General features: G+C 38.0%; 1 protein-coding gene across 3 annotated transcripts; it reads right to left on the bottom strand.

Annotated features, from left to right (window-relative positions):
- Nucleotides 1-275: 275 nt before the first annotated feature.
- Nucleotides 276-17917, bottom strand: NAA35 (N-alpha-acetyltransferase 35, NatC auxiliary subunit). 3 transcript variants are annotated; one of them, XM_053467277.1, is made up of 23 exons: nt 17810-17917; nt 16615-16749; nt 16367-16400; nt 15091-15205; nt 13896-13970; nt 13410-13577; nt 12816-12882; nt 12689-12732; nt 12336-12386; nt 11927-12010; nt 11727-11841; nt 10814-10992; nt 9447-9506; nt 9035-9141; nt 8884-8950; nt 8694-8792; nt 8113-8291; nt 5138-5274; nt 4921-4988; nt 4635-4775; nt 4014-4136; nt 2933-3013; nt 276-507 (listed from the first exon to the last, which is right to left on the bottom strand). In XM_053467277.1, exons 2-23 carry the CDS (start codon nt 16736-16738, stop codon nt 448-450), a joined length of 2178 nt encoding a protein of 725 aa, XP_053323252.1. In that variant the 5' UTR covers nt 16739-16749; nt 17810-17917; the 3' UTR covers nt 276-447. The 3 variants fall into 3 exon arrangements, with proteins under 3 accessions (XP_053323252.1, XP_053323259.1, XP_053323267.1); XM_053467284.1 differs by having other exon boundaries at nt 9035-9117; XM_053467292.1 differs by having other exon boundaries at nt 9035-9114.
- Between the last annotated feature and the right edge of the window lie 2858 nt (nt 17918-20775).

The following is a 20775-nucleotide window of genomic DNA, read 5'->3' as shown; positions in this document are numbered from 1 at the left end:
GTTGTCATCTACACCATTGAGATAATTTGTGATTAATAAAGACCTGTCAGTTCTTATGAAGAGATGCAAAAAGAGTTGGTAAAGAATATATGGAGGAGGAAGAGCAATGTGTAAGATTGTCATGGGTGATGATATAGAGAGCTGAAAATCTCTATGTACAGCATGAGTCAGGCCATATTTATTATATGGATGATGGTGGGGAAATTAAATGACGGTGAAGGATTAAGCTCCTCCTATAATTTAAAAAAAAACACCTTTAAAATGATGGATTTTGTTAAATATTTAATAATTATTCAACAAAACAAGGGTAGAGACATTTTTACAAACAAAAAAATCAATTAAAAAATTTGAGTAAAACTAGCATCAGCACTGCAACAAGTACACACTGAATAAGACGAACACATTCCTTGTGTAGATTTGTAACAGCCTCTTCATGGCACAGCCCATTTAAACCAGTTTCACAGCAGGAAAATACTTATGTGCAGAGAAATCAAATTCAGGGGGTACCTAAACAAACACACAAAAAAAAGAAAATCAGAATGTAGTTAAACATGGATATTGTTAATCGTAAAGACAAGATTAAAAGATGTAGAATGCAAAACACGCATTAAGACCATTTTGCGTATCACTTTATTTACCTTAAATATATTTAAGAATAGATTGAATATAATACATTCTATTTCTTTGGATTTTCCTTTAAGCATTGTTGGATGATATGGATGTTTCTATTTGTTGAGATCTGGGACGTCACAAGTAGCAGATACTGTTAGTGGAAAATCTTACCATTTCACGATATACAATTGAAATTTGGTTATCTGATTAAATTATTATTAATTATCACCCAATTAAATTATTAAAATTACACAAACTTTCTAGAATATTGGCTCTACTTAAAGAGAATATGAATAATGACAAAAATGCTCCATTATTAAAATGGGAAAAGCTTATAGGTTGTGACATTAGATTAGAAGACTGGATTAAATGTCTGCTACTAATTAGGTGGAATACTCACTGTATAACTTTGATGGAGCTCCAATACAAAATAATGCATAATTGGTACTTAGTCCTCACGCAACTACATAAGATATCCTATGTGAGCTCAGATCTCTGCTGGAGATGTTTAAAGGATAAAGGTCATATGCTCCACATATGGAGACTATTACCTTCCCAAAAGAATTAAAAAATGTATTTTTTAGAATGTTAAACATAAGGGAGGTGATTACACCTCAAGCTTTTTTTACTTAATATTAACCTCCCACCAGAAAATGGGTCACAAAAAATATTAATATCTCAGATTTTCATAGTAATTAAAATATGTATAGTAAGGAAGTGGAAATCAATAAAAAAAACAATTATTGGTTAGTGGTAGTCACACAATTTTAATATCAAAAGACAATGGAATTAGGTTTCTATCGAATGAGAGGTCAATATCATCTCTATAAACAAATCTGGGGGGAAACTTTTTCGATTAATAAAAGATTAAATCCCCCATGGGAATCCCACCGCCATCAATTTGATCTAAGCCCCCGGGAAATAAATGAAGAATGAATGAATATTATAATACTATACGTTTACAATATTTTTCTGGTAATAATATATGACAGACAACATACGCTAGGATATATTCATGGTATTTTATGATAAGATAGATATCCATTTATGGAAATATGTTCAATGTTATGGATATCATGAAAACGCTACACAGATTTGTAACTTTTTTAAAAAAAAAAAACTAAAAAAAATGTTACAAACCACTAAATGTTTTTAGCTATAAAGAATGTATCTGTCACTAAAATTTTTTTTATAAGAAACATCTAGCATTTACTGAAATACAAGAAAAAAAATGTTCATGCCTTTCGTTTTTTAGCACAGGAAACCTGCAACTGCAAACACTTTGGGCACTAGTAAGCCAATAAATACAATTCAGAAATAAATGTGCTCACGATCCACACTTAAGGATCATGTGCACATTTATTTCTGAAATGTCTCAGGTATTTGTGGTCTGGAACGCATTACTGTAGAGAATATGCTTAATTTTGCTGAGCATCAGTGGTTTAGATTTAATACTAGAAAGAGGAAACTGTCTTGCAAAACAAAGGAAATTAAACATTCCTGCACAATTTAAAATCATATTATTTACCTATTAAAATTATAATAAAATCCCCAAGAAGAATGGCTCTTGGAAGGATAATTGAAAGCAACGCAAATCTGTTATAGTCAGACTTAGGAGATGTCTCGTGTCAGCTGCTTGAGACAGAATGTAAACAGTGATTTTAGAAGGACCAAACATTGTCCACCTAGGGGTTGATTCACAATGGTAACAAGATTAAAAAAATAGTTTCTCCCTGTATTAAAAACTATATAGAATCAACACACCACTCCATACAGAATAGGTAGCAAGACAACATTTTAAGTCACACTGCAAGTTAACCTTTTGGCAACTGGACTTGACCCATCATTGAGTAGCTAATGTAAAATTGGAATCTGCTCATAAGAACTCATTAAGTGTTGCTATCAAAGCATTGAATACTGTTAATGTAAGACTATGAAACATATTCTAAACTATTGCCGATTGCTTCAATATCCTTTTTTAATATTTTAAAGAGGAACTTTTACCTGGAGATGAGTTTTATATTTACTCTAACATGAGCAGTATGGTAGGAATAAGTCTAGGAAATAGTGAATAGGAGCGTAAATTACAGGGGCCACATAGTAATAAACCAAAGATATATAAACCAAATAGATATAATATATTCCAATTCAATGCAAGACTTATCTTTATGCCACTAAATTGGCAACAGGGTAGACAGCATTACGCTTAATCTGGGCTGATGAATGGCTCACCATCATTTTTCAATGAAACGGCCAACAGATCTAGTTCCAGTCCACTATTTAGTCTGCACTTACAGGACTGCATGCTCCACAGTCTTACCTTTGAGTCTTTCTTGTGGCCTCCTGCAAGCAACTTCATGACGACAATATTGTTTTTAGCAACCTTCAAGATCTCTGTGACCTAAACAGAATCAAATGAAACACATGTACAAACCATATTGGCGTAAATTCATGACAAAGATGTTTTACCATATATATTTTACTATATACCATTTACTATATATATATTATATACTGCAACCACCAGTATGTATGAAAGTCCTGGTCTAATTGATTACAGCACCTTCTACTGGTCAATATCATGAATTGAGATGTCTTAAAGGATAAATATGATATTCTGTATATACTATGTATTCATTTGGGAGGTTATTGTGGCATATACATGTAAAAAAATACTGTCTGAAGGAGCACCCATGACGGCTATGTCAAAAAAAAGTAACCATTTTGGAGAGACATGATTCTTTTTGCTTATGGTCATAAAACCCATAGATGAAGCTACTTAGTTTTGTATTGAGATTTCCATTACACAAATATATGGAGTCCCTAAAGCTGGTTGTTTGCAGGCAAGTCGAACATTTCAACTCACCTACTACAAAATGCATTTTATACACGCTTGTCACATCACAGCGCTAAAAACACTCAAAGCAGAAGCTGTTACTGTCACAACTTTGAATATAGCAAGATCCATGTATTTATTTTCGTTAATCAGTGTAATTGTTTCTCAGGTCTCAGAGTGTCAGGGCATTATCTAATCAATCTCCTGTCCTGATTATTTCTTTCCTTTCTCCTCACCTAACAAAGGCTGCCTCAATAAATCAACAATAAGCAAATGAACACAGCATAACAAAGGATAAGTATGCAGATGTTGAAAACAGGCCAAAAGTACACAATTATATACTCATAAGGTGGCTGTTTAATACATATATGTTATTCTCTACATAAAGCAAGCTGGATTATATTTAGCATCCATGATTAACAACATTCTTTTGGTTTCCAGCATAGACATATATAGTATATGGATAGGTGAATTGCATGGTGAATTAAAGTAGGATAATTTGGAAACAAGTATGCAATTATCTAAGGCTATACAATCTTCTTTGAAAGGTCATCAGTAACCTTACCTCCTGATCCTGATTAGGAATATTTTCTAAAATCATTCTTGCTTGTTGAAAGTGCTTGCTGGCTGCCATGTACAGGTCTGTAGACTGAGGAGGGGGGCTGTATTTATTCAGATCAGACATTTCCTTTAAGACAAGACCAGAACAAAAAAATAAGATTACCAGGGTGATGGAAACCAGAGTACGCAACTAGGCAAATTAGACACTCACCATTCCAACATCGATACACTAAAAATGAAATCAGACGTGGTTTCCATGACTCTCTATTTAGTAAGTTGAGATTAAAGTAAAGCCATAGATACAACTGAATGCAAGTATCACTAGTACCAATACATGAGCTCCACTCACTGTGCTGTGCTTGTACATGACCCTAAAACCAATGTATTTATAGCTTCAAGTCAGAACCTATTAGGAAACCTCACCATAGCAGGGGTTTGGGGAGAATGAAAACTGCAGCACCCCATCTACTACACTCACAGATCATAAAGTCATAGAATAACAGACAAAATATTATCCCAATTCTATTACTCAGCACACATGGACAAGTTACATGAACCAAAAAAAAGAACATTGTTCTACATTGTAGTGTATCTTATTCCATCTGAAAGGCAGATAAAAGCATACCTTAAACTGCAGGTAGTGCACTGGAGGTGGGGTGATAACGCTGTTGAATGGAGCAAACCTGTGCTCGTATCGGACTTGTTCACTGTCCAGCTCAAACTTTGGTTTCCTTACTTTGCCATCCATGTCAAATGCAATCATAGTCTGAATGATAAAATTAAAATGTCTGCTTTAAACACATTTAAGTGCTGTACATCATGCAGCATAACACGCAACTTCAACCTATATAATAATTTTATATAAGACAGCAGCTGAGAAAGTAAAATACTGAAAAAAACAGTGCATATACCTTGTACATCCCAGCACACATATTTTGATAAGCTTGGCTAAGAGTGATCTCTCTGCTCAGAGGTCGAACTATAAGAAGAAGAAAAAAGGAACACAAATTTTTTTTATATTTTATTTGTAATAATAAGCCTTCCAGTTCTCATTGTGTGCGGTTTTTAGGTTATGTTACAGTAGTTTGCTTATCCTTGAAATAACGTCCAGTGTCCAATATCCTTTACCTTTCTTCTTTTTCTTTGTCTTTTTGCTGCTCCGGCCCTTCTGTTGTTCCTCCATTATGCGCTCCTCTGCCATCTGGGAACTATCTGCCCGACTCAGTGTGGACATGAGCCAGGCATACAAGAATTCAGACAAATACCTGCATAAAAGAGAGAGAGAGGAAACAGGATCTTAAACCTAAGGCAGTTAAAACAAAGCCATAAAACATAAAAGGCAGGGATCATGTCATTATAAATTTAGATATAGAGATTATATATATATATATATATATATTATATATATATATTCAGAGAGATTATATATATATCAGGGCTTGACAAATTTGTTGTGAATCTAGGCGCCAGCTAAAAAAGTTAGGAGCCAGGATTTTTTTTTTAAACTAACAGTTGGTTAGGAGGTATCTGATCATCATCAGCCCACTTACTAAACTCACAGCGTTTGACCTGGAAGCACCCTGGACTTTCAGGTCAGTGCTGTTTTTTTGGGGTTTTTTTTTTTTAAATAATTTTTTTTGATATATATTTTTTTTAACACTTTCAATGCTGATGTTCCATTGGAGCACAACATTGATTGATATTTAGTCCCCACAAGCTTGTGGGGACAAATATTAACCCCTGCAATGCCACGAATGTGTTATAAACAATTGTGGAATTGAAGGGGTTAATGCTGCACTGTCGCTCTCATGGAGCGATCAGGCAGCAGGGGGGTGTTGGGGCTGGTCTCCACACTCATGTGGAGACCAAAGAACCCTCTCCCCCTGTCACTGAAGCTGCCTCTGGCAGCTGGGAAGCAATTGCTGGTCTATAGACCAGCCATTGCAGGGGGGAGTCTCTGATGACTGCTGTAGGCTTCCATGCCTACAGGAGTCATCAAAGGGCTTGTGGGGGCTCGTTTTTGCTGTTGCTGGTGTGCCTGGACTTCCAGGCAGACCACCAGCAGCAGAGCCCCTTGTAAAACGGGAATTAACCCCTAAATGCCGCGATCAGGCAGCAGGGGGATGTTGTGTCAGGTCCCCACACTTGTGTGGGGACCCAATCAACACTGAACCCCCTTTACTGAAGCTGCCTGTGGCAGCTGAAAACGCTATTGCAGGTTTCTCTGCAATCGCGGTTTCAGCCTACAGGATCACTCCGTGGGAGTGATCACAGGCTTGGGGGCGGGCTCGGAGTGGCTGTGCTGTCTGCCCAGACTCCTGGGCAGACAGCAACAGCAGCGCCCCCGCGTGGTGACACGGGGGCATTTTTTTGTGAATGTAAGAGGCTGACAAACTCCTAGGCGCCAGGACAAAATTCTGAGTCGCCATGGCGACCTGGGATTTGTCGAGCCCTGATATATATATATATATATATATATATATATATATATATACCGTATTTGCTCGATTATAAGACGACCCTGATTATAAGACGACCCCCCAAAATCTGAATATTAACTTAGGAAAAAAAGAAAAAGCCTGAATATAAGACGACCCTAAAGGAAAAAAGTTTTACCAGTAAATGTTAATTCATGTAAACTATTTTTTTTAATAAAAGCTATGATTGAGAAAAATATTTTTTTTTGTTTTTATTTCTTGTATTTTCCAACCTGTCCCCCAGTTACGCACATCTGCCCCCAGGCTTGCCACACCAATATGGCACTGTGGCCCATGATATGCCTTTTAACCCTCTATATGCCACTGTGCCCCATGGTATGCCTTTTGACCCCCTATGTGCCACTCTGCCTCCAGAAATGCCTTATACCCCTATATCCCATTCTGGCATTTAGGGGGTTAAAATGCATATTATGGGGCAGAGTGGCATATAGGGAGGTATAAGGCATTCCAGGAGGCAGAGTGGCATTAAGGGAGTTAAAAGGCATTCCAGAAATGCCACACACACACACACACACACACACACCGGTGCTTCCAATTTCCTGCTGTATTGCCGGGGCAGCGGGTTGACGTCTCATTCCGCGGCAGCCGGAAGGAGGTGGAGTTGGCAGCGGGGGTTTGTATGCGTCCGTCGCAAATACCTTCCCCGGCTGTCAGAGATCAAAGTTCCCCGCACCGGTGCGGGGAACTCTGATCTCTGACAGTCGGGGAAGGTATTTGCGACGGACGCATACAAACCCCCGCTGCCAACTTCACCTTCGGAAGCACCGGTAAGTGTGTGTGTGGGGGGGGGCGACGACAGGAGGATCCAGGTCCCCTGCAGCGGATCTGGATCTTAGTCTAATAATCAGACCTCTATTTGAGGTCTGATTAGAAGACGACCCCGATTATAAGACGAGGGGTATTTTTCAGAGCATTTGCTCTGAAAAAAACCTCGTCTTATAATCGAGCAAATACGGTATATATATATATATATATATATATATATATATATATATATATATATATATATATATATATATATATATATATATATATATATATATATATATTCAGGTTGTCTGAAAGTACTCTGCGATCTCCCTATTTACCAAACAAGCGAAGAACTCACTCATCTCAGTGCCTGACTGGAAACCTGCAACTATGATTGTTTTTATATTGACCTTGGTATAAGCTAGCTTTAGTTAAGCGAGCCCCTAAGATGTTTACTTGCTGAGAACGGCAGCCTCTAGATGAGGAGATAAAAAAATGTATTGGAACAAAATGATAAATAAAGGTGTTGCAGAACTGTATTTTATGCTCAAAAAAGCAAGTCTAAGGGACTTCGCCTTTAAGCTCCTCTCACGATGGGAAAAGGTGCTAAAGTTGCGACAGAACATTCCACTGGTTTCACTGGCAATTACTCCAAAATTCAAATTTTGCCCCAGAACTGCTAGTTTGCCTTGATAAATACGGCCTATTAATGTCACAAATAACAATCACACAAGGAAAAATACTAAGAGGCACCCTGATTTTTCAGAACACAGTCAATTCAACACAGATCACTACAGTAGTGGGATAATATGGCCGTCACTGAAGGTTCTGAAGGCCTTTCTCTAGACAACTTACCAATAGATGTAGTAATATTCCTGCATGCTATAGAGTTCCAGCTCAAAGCCGCTCAGAAGATACTGGATCATTATCCTAAGGTTGTGATAAAGCACCCATGTTCCCAGGCAAGCTAGATGCTGCCTCTGTGGCTCTTGTTTCAGCAACATGCTGTGTAAAGCGGCATCTACCTTTTCAGCCTGGCAAGAAGGAATGCAAAGACAGAAGTTCAAAGCTGCCCATAAGTGCAACACAATATTAAAATATGGGAAAGTAAGTGCCTGTAAAATAGACATTACGTGAACCAGACCAGTGTTTTGAAATTTATCACTTAATTCATTTTAAGAGGCCATATTTTGAGCAAGGAGAAGAAAATAGTTTTCTTATAATGGGTTTTGTCCTGTCCTTCTTGAACCAGTATATATGGTAAACAATACATTTCTTACAGCAGAAGAATGGGGCCAGATTGCAAGTGCCATACGCATGTTCAAGATAAGGGAGGCATTGGACCGCTTAATTTACACTTGGGTTTGCAAGTTATTGTTAAATGACCAATGACCTCTGAAAGCAAGCTACACACATTTTAACAAAAGATCAAATACCTCATCCTGTAAAGTGGCAAAGTCTTCTAGAATGTGTCCCAGTTTATCTCTCTGCCGTGCTCGGTTGTGACCATGGATCTGAATTAAGTTGCAGAATGGCTTCAAAGAAAAAGTTTGAAAGAATGAATACCATTATCCAGTTATACTGAAGAGAGCTTGTCAAGTTGTCAAAAGCGGGAAATGTACTCACTCGTACACAGTGGGTCACAAAGGAATCAATGTAGTCTTTTGCCTGGTGGTTATTGTACAGACAACATCTGTAAGAGGGACAAAGTGGAACAGTTAAAATTGTATAGCAGAAACTGTAAAATGGTGATCATATGGAAGTTCAAGCAGCTTACTTTGGCGAGAGCACAGGAGGACTAACAAAACACCGTAACGCGTCCTTCACCATGTCTTGCATCAGATGGGTTCCAAAAACCTTCTTGTTATCCACAAGGAAAGTAGTCTTTTAAATTAAAAACGCATTAAAAAACAAAAGCCACATGCATTTTTTTTTTTAAGGAAGAGTCTTAATTATCTCACTACTAAACCCTACTCTGTAAGCGAGTCTTTTGATTGCTGTGATACTTCTAAGTATGCAAGTTTTCAAACATGAGCTTTAAACAACATCTGCATAGTATACTTATAGTTTCTATACAAGAACCTATCTTTTAAATGTTTGACTCGTTTATGACTTTTTTTTTTTTATTACTGTGTGCAGACCTGTAACCCCTTTCCTTTTATGCAAAGGCATAAATAAAATGTATTTACCTGTAAGAGAGATCTTGAAAGAACACACGGAGATTGCTCACTAAATTCACAGAAAAAATCCTTTGTTGAAGAAAAAAAAAGCGTCATTAATTTAGCGAGATTCATAAACAATAACAAAAATGCCATTTTCATACAATTCAAACATTTTTTATTTTACACTTGCAAAGACAATTGGAGAAAGAAATTCCCATTTTGCTGTGAACTAGGCCACACAAATATATTCATCTGCTCATTACAATCAAATAAGTGTAACCAAACCCAGCCTGTAAAAGGAGTGAGAGACACCAAGTGGCTTCTCTCAGATCATTTTCATGCACATAGCAGGTTATCAAAAGCAAGACCAGGAGCGTTGTCAGAAAGAGACTGCGAAAAGTCTCTCTGTCCTTTCCTGATCAGCTTAAAAGGCTCCTTTCAAAACCAAGATCTTCAAGAGGGCTTATATAAACCCCATAACCACCCAGACATCAGTCAGGCAGCAAGGAGACTTTAAAGTGAATAGTAGTCCATAACACAACTTTAAGACCAATTTGAGAATATGACTCAGTTCCTAACTCAATGGTGACTGAAACTTTGATGTAATAGGGATCCAAACATAAATTTACGTAACAGAGCTATGTTATACTATAGTATTTTCATAAGCGTATCCAGTTGAAGGAGCCATCTAGTCACCACAACCCAAGTATTATTTTAACTAAACATTTTATCAAGGTTGTGAATATGTTGCTGTTGAACTGTTTGCATTCAGCTCCCTGAGTGTCTGTTTTTTTGTGTTCTGCTTCTTGCTTTACTCCTGTTCTAGTTTTCTATGCTCCTTTTCTGCGCGTGATCCTCCTGTATTTGACCTTCCCCACCCAACTGCTCTTCTTGTTTAGTTTCTTCTACATCTGCCAGAGGTAAGCCACTTGACACTATATTTCTTTAAGGTACTTTTGGTTTTTTAAGGCAGGATTAGTGTTAGGCTGTAACTGTGGTGGCAAGCCAAGCATTTTACGGACAGGAGGTGTGACTACAGCCTATTCTAAGCCTCATCACCCTCCTTGTCTATGCTTCCATTTGTGATGTATGCTTGCCTCTGCCCTTCTTATGTTTGCAGCTAATCCCCATCTTTGCTCTACCCATACCTGCCTGGATCTGCCTACCGCACCTTTACTTCACTGTCCCAACCTGCCTCTGGATCATGTTGTATGGTTACCTCCTCCTATCTGTATGCCTGCCAATGTCTCGGGTGCATGAAGTGTGGATGCAGAAACCTGGAAGTTTAACCTAAGTGAGCGTGAGATTGCTTTATGCCAGGCTCTGTGAGCCTACTCGCTGAAATAAGATCCCTTTCCTAACACTGTATTCCAAAGTGAAATCAGTACACTTACCAATATGCTATGAAGATTTGTTAAATTGACAACTTCACAGACCATTTTTATACGGTCTATAAGTTTGTAAAAATAGGTAACCATTTCTTCTTTTTTAATAATTTTAGCATAGCGAGGGAAAGTTGGAGGAAGTAGCCGTTGATTAACAAGAGGTTCAAAGCCCATCATGATAGGATGATCTAAAAAAAAAAAAAAAGTCAGAAAAATAAAATCAACGTGTTAAAAGCACTACAACAGCATAGTTAAGATATAGTTATTTAATATTGTTAAATCGCTAATTGTATTTGTTGGGTAATTTATGAAATGGACTCTTCTCTGCCTACTAATGCTACAGCACAAGGCCTTACGTTGTTTCTTACAGCTCTTGATTATGCCACAAAATGTACAGCTTTTAGATGGGCAGGATTTGGATGGGGAGAGATACAGGATTGTTTTTAAATGTTTAAAGCAGATGTATACATCAACATTTTATGTAACATAAGGTATGTTTCTAAAGAAGCTTATATATTTTCTCCTTGGACATAAAATCCAGCGTTGTATACAGTAATGTAAGGTAGCATCAACAAAAACTCGGTTCTCTCTTATTTTGTTCTCTGCACACCACACTGATCTGATTCTTTATGACAATGCTAATAATTTTTAATTTTTGTGCACACACACACACACACACATTAGACATGGGTTTTTCAAAGAAAAATACAGCTTAGTTTTGAAATTTTCAAACTGTTTGGCAGCCTACCAGCTCGAAATTCCCTCACAAAAATATATATCGGGTATCCCATCTCTTTTCATGACGGCATGAAACGTCAAGATGGTTTAAACGGGTTTAAAATAAAATCGGAAAACATATCTATCGGATTCTAGTAATAAAAAAAGCGATGGGAGATGGGAGTATAGTAATGTCAGTTATTACCTCCTTTTGTTGTATCATTCTGGGCCTGGATGCCATATGGAAGCGAGTTGTGTATTGCACACAGAAGATCAGATGCCTGGCTGATTAGCTTTGATGCTTCTATCACTGCACTGGTCTAAATAATACAAAAACAAATCTGATTAGGTTAGATCATTGTAAGATTAGAAGAACGCTGACCTAAAAGAGGGATTTACACTTACCTCCTTTTTGGTAAAAGCAATTAAAACTGTGAGTAAAACTCTGGTGAACTTCACTCTGCTGAATACTGCTAAGCACTGCTGGTGCTAAGGCATAAACAGAAAAAACAATCCCTGTTATATTATTACCAAGAACTTAAAACAGACTTTCCACTAGAAAACTGGCACCATTTGAAATAGCGCTGCACTGCTACTCAAAACACATTAACTGAATAATACAGATTATATTTTGAAAAGACAGAAACCAAATATTATTACATATTTAACATTTACAAACATCTTTTATACACACACTTCGCACTTCAGTGACAATCTCGCTGTGCTACTAGTGGGAGAAAACTGGCAGCAAGAAAGCAATAAAAAAAATACCTTAACATACAAAATATGAACTTCATAAAGAAAAAAGCATTACTTCAAGTTCTACTTCAGGATCTCTTGCTTCTCCCTGTCGGCTCCTGGTGCTCTAGGAAAGCAAATAACGATAGAAATCCTTTTTTAAGAAAATGCAGTATGTCAGAATGTAAAGCCATCCTAGCCAAAAGGATTGCATTAGTGACAAAGACCAAGCCACTAAACCAAAATCCACCACGTATGTGTATTCTTGTATGATATTTTAATCTTTGTGTTTATTATCATTCAACAAGGAACTAAATGTGAGGAAATTATTACTTTGGCAGGCTACAATATAACAAGCCACAATATAGCAGCATGTCTGTCAGGAAACAGATGTTAATTGTTAAGCAGAAGATAAGAATAGAAACACACCTTTACCCTCCTCTGTAGATCATCTTCTACATCTTTCAGCATTCCTGGAAAAATTAAGCCATATTTGTTGCACCTGTAGTAGAATCAAAATGATTTCTCTCTCATTTACACATACACAAGACAGTACCTGTTACTCGTAAATCCGTAACATTGTTAGCCATTTTAAATCCATATGTCATTGACTGGAAATCCTCCTTTGGGAAAAATATAAATGGATATAAAAGTTAGAGTTCTGTCCTGCTCTGCCCACTGCAACAGAAAGAAGTAATAGTCCTAAGCAAACACAGAAGGCGTATGCACTAACATTTCATTGTGGAAAAGGTCAAGTAAGGGGTGTTCAAACACTTTCTGACGACAAGTAAAAATAAAAAGTAATATTATGTCATCTGCTACCATCACCGATCATTGCAGACCATCGGCAGCCACTTCCGTGCAAGTAATTGCTCAAGGAGCCAATCACTAGCACATTGCCAAACAATGAAACAGCAATACCCCTATATCAGTAAGGATCAATGAAAGGAGTGAGCATTACTAGCCAAATCTCCGAGACTATGCAAAACTGTCCTAACCAAAAACAAAATACTTGCAATCATTTTACATTTTGGACAGTAACAAGAAACATATTCGTAGACTCTCTTTTCTACTCAAAATCCAGTCAACTTAAAGCAAACCAAACAATTCTCATCAGCAGGCATTACATGTTTGCGTCTGGTTACGGTACCTCTTCAAAAACAGCAGCTTTGTTGACTTTCTCTCTAGCAATGTCACAGATTTTGAGGATTCCCAATGCAAATGCTTTCATTGCTGGGTCTTCTATAAGGTCTGGATTGTGGACATAAAGGCAAGTGAAAACTGTTTGCGCTAATGAGTGACCCTCCAACCAGGTGATCTGAAGCAAAAATAATGATAAAAATAAACTAACAACATGCATACGTGGATGGCACCGAAATAGTTAAAGGTAAGTTAAGTTTGTTTCTGGACATTTTTTCAGAGAATTGATTAAGAATTGATAAAAACAAAAAAATGAGGCTTAACATTACCTAGAAAATCATGTACACAACACATTTTCAGTGGCATATTATAAGATGAATTCACAGAAATAATGTTGGTCTACTTTAATTATGGGATTTAAAAGGTAACCACCTACCATGCATTCTCTTTAAATAATTTGGCTAGATCAAATTTACAGGTTAACCAGCATACTTACCAGACAGCAAAAGCAGGTATCCATAATTCCTATTAATTCTGGCAATGTCAAATCCTTGGTTTTAATTGTGCCATCCTTTAAAATAAAAATAAAAAATGTTTTAGGGGTCTGAAAAAATATAAAACACTTGTTATATACAAAGTAATGACAAAGCATGTTAACAGATTTTAGGGTTCTACAGTTTTTTGTTTGAATAATGTCTTAATCCTTGATGATCAAATTAATAACATAAGCATAGAGTTGAAATGTATTGCATTGTATCATGTAAAAAGAAAGTCCAAATCACAGGTAATTCTGCACTTCGGTTATAGACATTTCCACGGAAAGCTACCAACAATCCTGACTGCCACCCGCTCAAATAACGTCATGGAAGGAGTCGACTATGGACAGTTTACACTTCAGATGCATATTTGGGTGGTACAGTACAGGTCTCTAGTATAACAAACTAGGGTTTATTTACTAAAGACTGGAGAAGATAAATAAATTATGCATTATGAAGAGCCAGCATCAGTGTATTACTACCTGAAGAGCTGAGCAGGCCAAGCATAAAGCATAGTTAAATCAGTGAGATTTCTTGGAAGTCACCCCCGTTTGCGTGAAGAACATTCTACTAAGATCCTTGGCCATACCAGTTAACAGTGATGGCACAAACTGATGCTGAAGGTTATGATGCCACTGTGACAGGGGGGTGAGACCAGGTGTCAATACCGAATCCCTGCCATTTAGGGAGCATCCATCAGGTGAGTACAGAAGACCTAATAATGCTACCTACAAGGCGATTGGCAGCACCGGTCTGTAAAAACACATAAGTGCAGCTTCTGAGTGAAACATCACTTGTTTAATTCAACAGTGTTTGCCTCATTTGTGCCTGGGAAAAAATGTGGGCATTACTGTCCCTTTAATCTTTTAATTTTGTTTTGTTACTAACACAAATACTATTAAAAAATGAATGTGCGCCCTCTTCCCTACTTACACAATTGAATACAGGTGTATCACTGTGTTCTACACAGCGCTAAATTCAAGAAAATATGGATAGTAACTATATTCATAAATTAAAATGTGTATATAAAACATAATATTCTCATCTGAAATGCCCTTACCTTACAACATAAAAAGTCAACCTGGCAACTTCAATGTATACAGTCCAGCCGATGGATATCAAAATCACACAATTGGCATGCAACAGGAAACTAACCTTTATGGCTTGTTCAAAGTTTAGAACCTTTCTGTTAACCTGATTTCCAATCATTCCTGCATCCATTTTGGGATCCATCATTTCTATAGCTGACATTGCTTCAAACAGTCCAAACCTGATGGAATATCAACAGTGAGCACAAGTAGAAAGTTCAATTCACTGCTAAACAGAAATGTGTAAGTATTAAAGGGACAGTCTAATGTCCTGACACCCCTACTATAGAAGAATGCATATAAAAGTATTCTTCCAAAACAAAACAAACTTTTTTTCTTCCATCGTGATTTGAACTTTCTAGCCACAGCTGCTTAAGCTGTGAATTAGTGCCAGTCAAGTAAGCTCAATGAAATCAATGGGAATATGTTCCTATACTGACTGACAGCTTAAGCAGCCAATCAGTGGCAGGAATGTGCTCCCTTTGAAATCAATGCAAAGACTTTATACATGTGCACTGGGTCCAAACAGTCCCCTACATGCAGTGCTCATCAGTGCCAGCACTGAAGCTGAAGCTGAATAGATCTCCTTCAGGGCATTTAGCTGGGGGCGAAAGTCACAATGCATTTGCAAAATGGACCACACAAAAATTTGAAGGGAGCGAGGACCGATTGTATGCATGAAAGTACATATGATGGCTGGAATGGTCTTATAACATATTGTATGGACACAAGTATATTCCATATTAGATTATTTTCTCTAATGCACAGCAAATTGACAAAGTGTGCCCTTTACATTTATCAAGAGCGCTTCAAGAAGTAAGCAGGGCTAATTCCCTAAAGGGAGAGTTTTCGGGAGAGCAGTGTTTCAGCTCCTTCACCTCACTGTGCATTATAAAGCGCCAACTCCAGTCAGCTTCTGCTGGAGGAAGAGCTTGGCTGACCCTGTATAATGTATGACTGACTCATCAATATTTCTCTTCACCCTTCTTGCTGGAGCAACCTGCCAGTGTTGGTCCTTTATAATGAACTGTAAAGTTAGGGAGTTGAAACCACAACTCTCCATTTATTTAATAAACCACAATATGTTCAGATCCTTCTAATTTGAGATTTTAACCTAGTTAACAGGGGCCTAGCAAGCAAAGAAAGAATAGTTTAAAAGAGAGTAAATGAATGAGAATATAATATAGCTAAGCAAGCTGAATGAAGAAACTCTGAATGCATTATATATATATATATATATATATATATATATGATAGATATACACACACACACATATATACTTGTATTGTCTTGAAATCTTTATAAGAGTGAATAGAACAGAATGTATAGAATTAAAACTCACAGCTTGTCATGGAGTAACTCTCCCAGCTTCAGGTCTGTAAGCCAAAAAGGAATAAGTATATAAATGAATGAATCACAAGATATTAGTCCTATCATGATGGTATAACAGTAAAAGCGGTTGCTATTTAGTTAGCCGGGAGTTGATAAAGACATGTCATTTTAGAATATTTTATTGGATAGTATGTAATATTTTTGATCATGCACTTTATGGCTTACTAATGGGTTAAGGTGGATTTTGCATATAATTACCACTGCATGCATCTCGGAATTCCTGAGTTATGTCTATCCAGTTTCCATTGCTCTTTCCCATTTTGTCCTGCATGGAGAGTTCCCATCCTGAGTCATCGTCTTCTATGGATGCTTTCATTACCATTGTACGATATGCTGAAATAACAAGACAAACAAAGGTTTTCATTTAGGTTACTTTAGGCAATGCTCCATATAACATAATGCAATAGCTAGCAACTAGTTTTCATTGCAGCCAACATCGCTTGTGTTATAAACATAAGCATAATTTAAGCAGCTACTCTGCTTAAAGTGCAACTACAAGAGAAATCTAAAATCCCATATTGTGGTTAAACGGTAGAATCACTGCAACGTTTTGGTAGCAAGTAACTTCTGTCAGATAACCGCCATACTATTGCAAATATTCTGCCTTGGTGTGTACCCGTCTTTCACAGAAACAAGAATTATAACACTTGGTGCGGATTGATGCCACTCCTGCGGCTTTTTTACCTGGGCGCTGGATTCAGGATGTAATCTATCTGAACGCTCTCTTGCCGCTGGCACTTTGGACTACTTAATAATCTACCATGTCACATCACGGAAGGGGGCAACCAGCTCTACAGGGTATATTCCATAAATAATTGGAAATATATATCAAATGTGCCCTTCTAAACCAAAGAAACAAAAAGTATGTGCAACACTGGTTTTATACTTTGCTTGCGCATGCATGGAACTTTAAAATGCCCTTAGAATCAGACACTGTATTAAATGAATGGGACTGGCCAAGCAAGGCATAAACACTGCGTTCTAAAAGAAAATTTTACTTCCAAACAATTTGACGTGTATATACATATAAATATATGTATATGTATATATGCCAACCACAATATGCCTGCCCCACATATAGTGAACAGGTGTTAAGATAGCACCTTGGTGGTAATGCAGCATTGGGGAACAATATTCAAGCAAGACACAGTGAACACTAAAACGGTATTACGAAGACAAAACCGGCTTTACTTAGCTAGAAGTCCGCTTGGGAATTGTATTTTAACCAATAAAGAATTTAGGAAAACAGACTGAGGTAACCCATCAGCTGCTATCCAGCGCTTTTCAGACCTCGCTAGCAGTAAAATATATTGCTAAACACCGAGTAGCAATTCGATCTATTTTGATTAGCACTCCATTCTAACGTCTGCATTAATCCCTTTCACCTTCTCACCTCTTTCTCCGGTTTACAACCCTGTGCATCCACGTTACGTAGAGCCGACTGGCGCGATGACGTCAGGAAGTGGGCGGTACCATGGAAGGATAAGCGAAGGCAGCAAATACAAAAAAAGACTATAAGATAAAACTATTATCTCTTCCATACGATATTGATGCTTTTCGAACATTTAGTAACCAATAATGAATGCGTTTTGACAGAATGGTGCGTGACAGCGCTGGCCCGACGCATGCCGGGTATTCTCGCGATATTTTAGTGGCTCTTTCATTGGCATGTCAGCGAGTCAGTCTGGTTACATGCCAGTACTATAGCCTAGAGATGAGGAGGTTGTTAGGGGATTGGCTCAATGAGCTATGCTTCTTGTAACTAGAGGTTAATGTTACTGCGAGTAGAATACATTTCTGGTAATTAGTGTATACCATGGGAGAAGATATAACGTATGGGACCCTGATAATGTGGTGTTTGTAGGCTCGGGTATGGTCACTTTACCGGGCTATGCATTGACATTTGTGGATAAAGGACCGCTGCAGTCTCCCAGGGACTGCCGTAAGCAAACAATGTGTATGAAAGTCATTTGTAAGAGCTTACATATGCATTGTTCAAATTACAAAAAGGGTACTTACCTTACAGAGAAACTAGCCACTCTATAACAGCTTACACTCTCCTGGGATGGCTTTCCGCAGGATTTTGGATTGTTTCTGTGGGAATTTTCACCCATTCATCCAGTAGAGCGTTTGTGAGGTCAGGCTCTGATGTTGGACAAGAAGGCCTGGCTCACACTCTCTGTCCCAGTTCATCCCAAAGGTGTTCAATGGGCATATTGTGGAGTCATTCGTGTGCCCATAGCGGTCGAACTAATCTGCTGGTTTAATACCCTACTCACTGGCCTCAATAGAGACTGAGAATTAATCTCCCATTATAACATTTCAAACCATTAATCCTCTCAAAATTCGAATTAACTACAAACAACTTATCCCTGTGAACATTTGACACCTTCATGGATCTGGCATCTGTCAAATGGTTTTGTCCCCCCCTAACCAGGCACTAAACTCATCAAGGATGCTCTGACTGAGCCATAATCTGTCTTATTAGATCTCTGCTAGTCCAGCTAATTTACTGCTAAGCAAATTCCCCAATACCCCTGTGTTTATTTAAAGTTTTTGTTAACTTGTGAATTTTCCTTTTGTATTTCGAAAATTCTGTTTAAGCTTCATTAATGCCCGAGGAAGGGACCTAACAACTTGGTCTCGAAAGCTCGCAATTAAACTCCCAGTTAGCCAATAAATGGTATCACTTATGCTTTTCTCCTGAAGAGAAGACCACTGCAAAACCTGCAAGAGATCTTTTCTTCTGAGAAAGGATGCAGTTTCTGCTGCATAATGTATATTTTATATATATATATATATATATATATATATTATATAATGTCATGGGATCTGACCTGCCCTTTGCAGATGTTATTGTTTTAATTTGGTGTGGATGGCACCTGTTATATCAATGTCCAATTCATGCATGTAAGCAGGTATTTGACATGTTCTCACATGCCAATAAGCTGACCTAAAAAATAGATCCAGCATGGAGGGATTTTTATTCATGGTTACTGTCATGAAACATACACTCCAGTGCATCTGCTGGCGGCTGCTCTATTAACCCCTTCATGTCCAGTGACGTACCAGTTACGTCATGTCCAAGTGGGCTCATTGGTTCTGCGATATACATGGTACATAATGCAAAAAAATGCCTCCACATTGTGGTGATTGCGGGGCGCTACTGCTGCTGACCAGCACAGCCACCTCGAGCCCCCCCAAGAAGGGGGAGCCAACAGGAGCGATTCTACATGCTTAACACGCTATCACTACAGGCAGCTTCAGGAAAGGGGAGCTGTTTGTTGCTTGGGTCCCCACACAGCATTCCCCTGCTGCCTGATCACTCTATGAGAGCAACAGTGCAGCCTTAATCCCTTCAGTGCCGTGATGACGGCATTTTAGGGGCTAATACCCGGCAAATACCCATTTTGGACGGGGCACTGCTGCCAACCAGCAACAGCAGAAAAGAGCCAGGAGTGATCACAGAGGCAACCGCCAGTTTACTGCAGAGGAAGCTTCAAGGACAGGTTTAAGCATTTCTTTGGTCTTCACGTGATTTTGAAGACTAGCTCTTAACCTCCCCTGCTGCCCCATTGCTCCATTAAGAGCGATGGTGCAGTGTTATCCCCTTCAATGCTGCGATTGACATGATTGCGGCATTGCAGGAGTTAATGGTTGTCTCCACAGTCCCCATAAGCTTGTGGGCATTAAATATCAGTCAATGTTGTGCTCCTATGGAATGGCATTGAAAGAGTTAAGACAAATAGCACTGACCTGGAAGTCAAGAGTTCTTCCAGGTAAATTGCTATCAAAAGTGGGCTGATGATGATGATCGGATCACTCCTGGCCAATAGGAGAGATCTGATCATTATGGCAGCCCCTGGATGACCCTGCCCTAGAAAGAAATAGGGCTAATCTTAGGTAATGATTAAAAAAACAAACTATTAATAAAAATGTGGTACATAATTATTACTTGATCACTTGTTAGTTACATTTTAGGTCACTGGTTACTGATCTGTCTCACTTACAAGTGATCTGATGGCTATACATATAAAAAAAATGCAATATATACTGTATTTGCTCGATTATAAGACGACCCCCCAAATCTGAATATTAATTTAGAAAAAAAGAAAAAGCCTGAATATAAGACAACCCTATAGGAAAAAAGTTTTACCAGTAAATGTTAATTCATGTAAACTATTTTTTTTAATAAAAGCTATGATTGAGAAAAATATTTTGGTTTGATTTCCTTCTATTTTCCAACCTGCCCCCCCCAGTTATGCACATCTCCCCCAGAAATGCCTTATACCCCCTATATGCCACTGTGTCCCATGATACGCTTTTTAACCCTATATGCCACTGTGCCCCATGATATGC

The sequence above is a fragment of the Spea bombifrons genome, chromosome 1 (assembly GCF_027358695.1).
Source record: "Spea bombifrons isolate aSpeBom1 chromosome 1, aSpeBom1.2.pri, whole genome shotgun sequence".
NCBI lineage: Eukaryota > Metazoa > Chordata > Amphibia > Anura > Pelobatidae > Spea > Spea bombifrons.
Note: the sequence above shows the minus strand (reverse complement) of the source record. Positions and strands in the feature narration are given on the sequence as shown.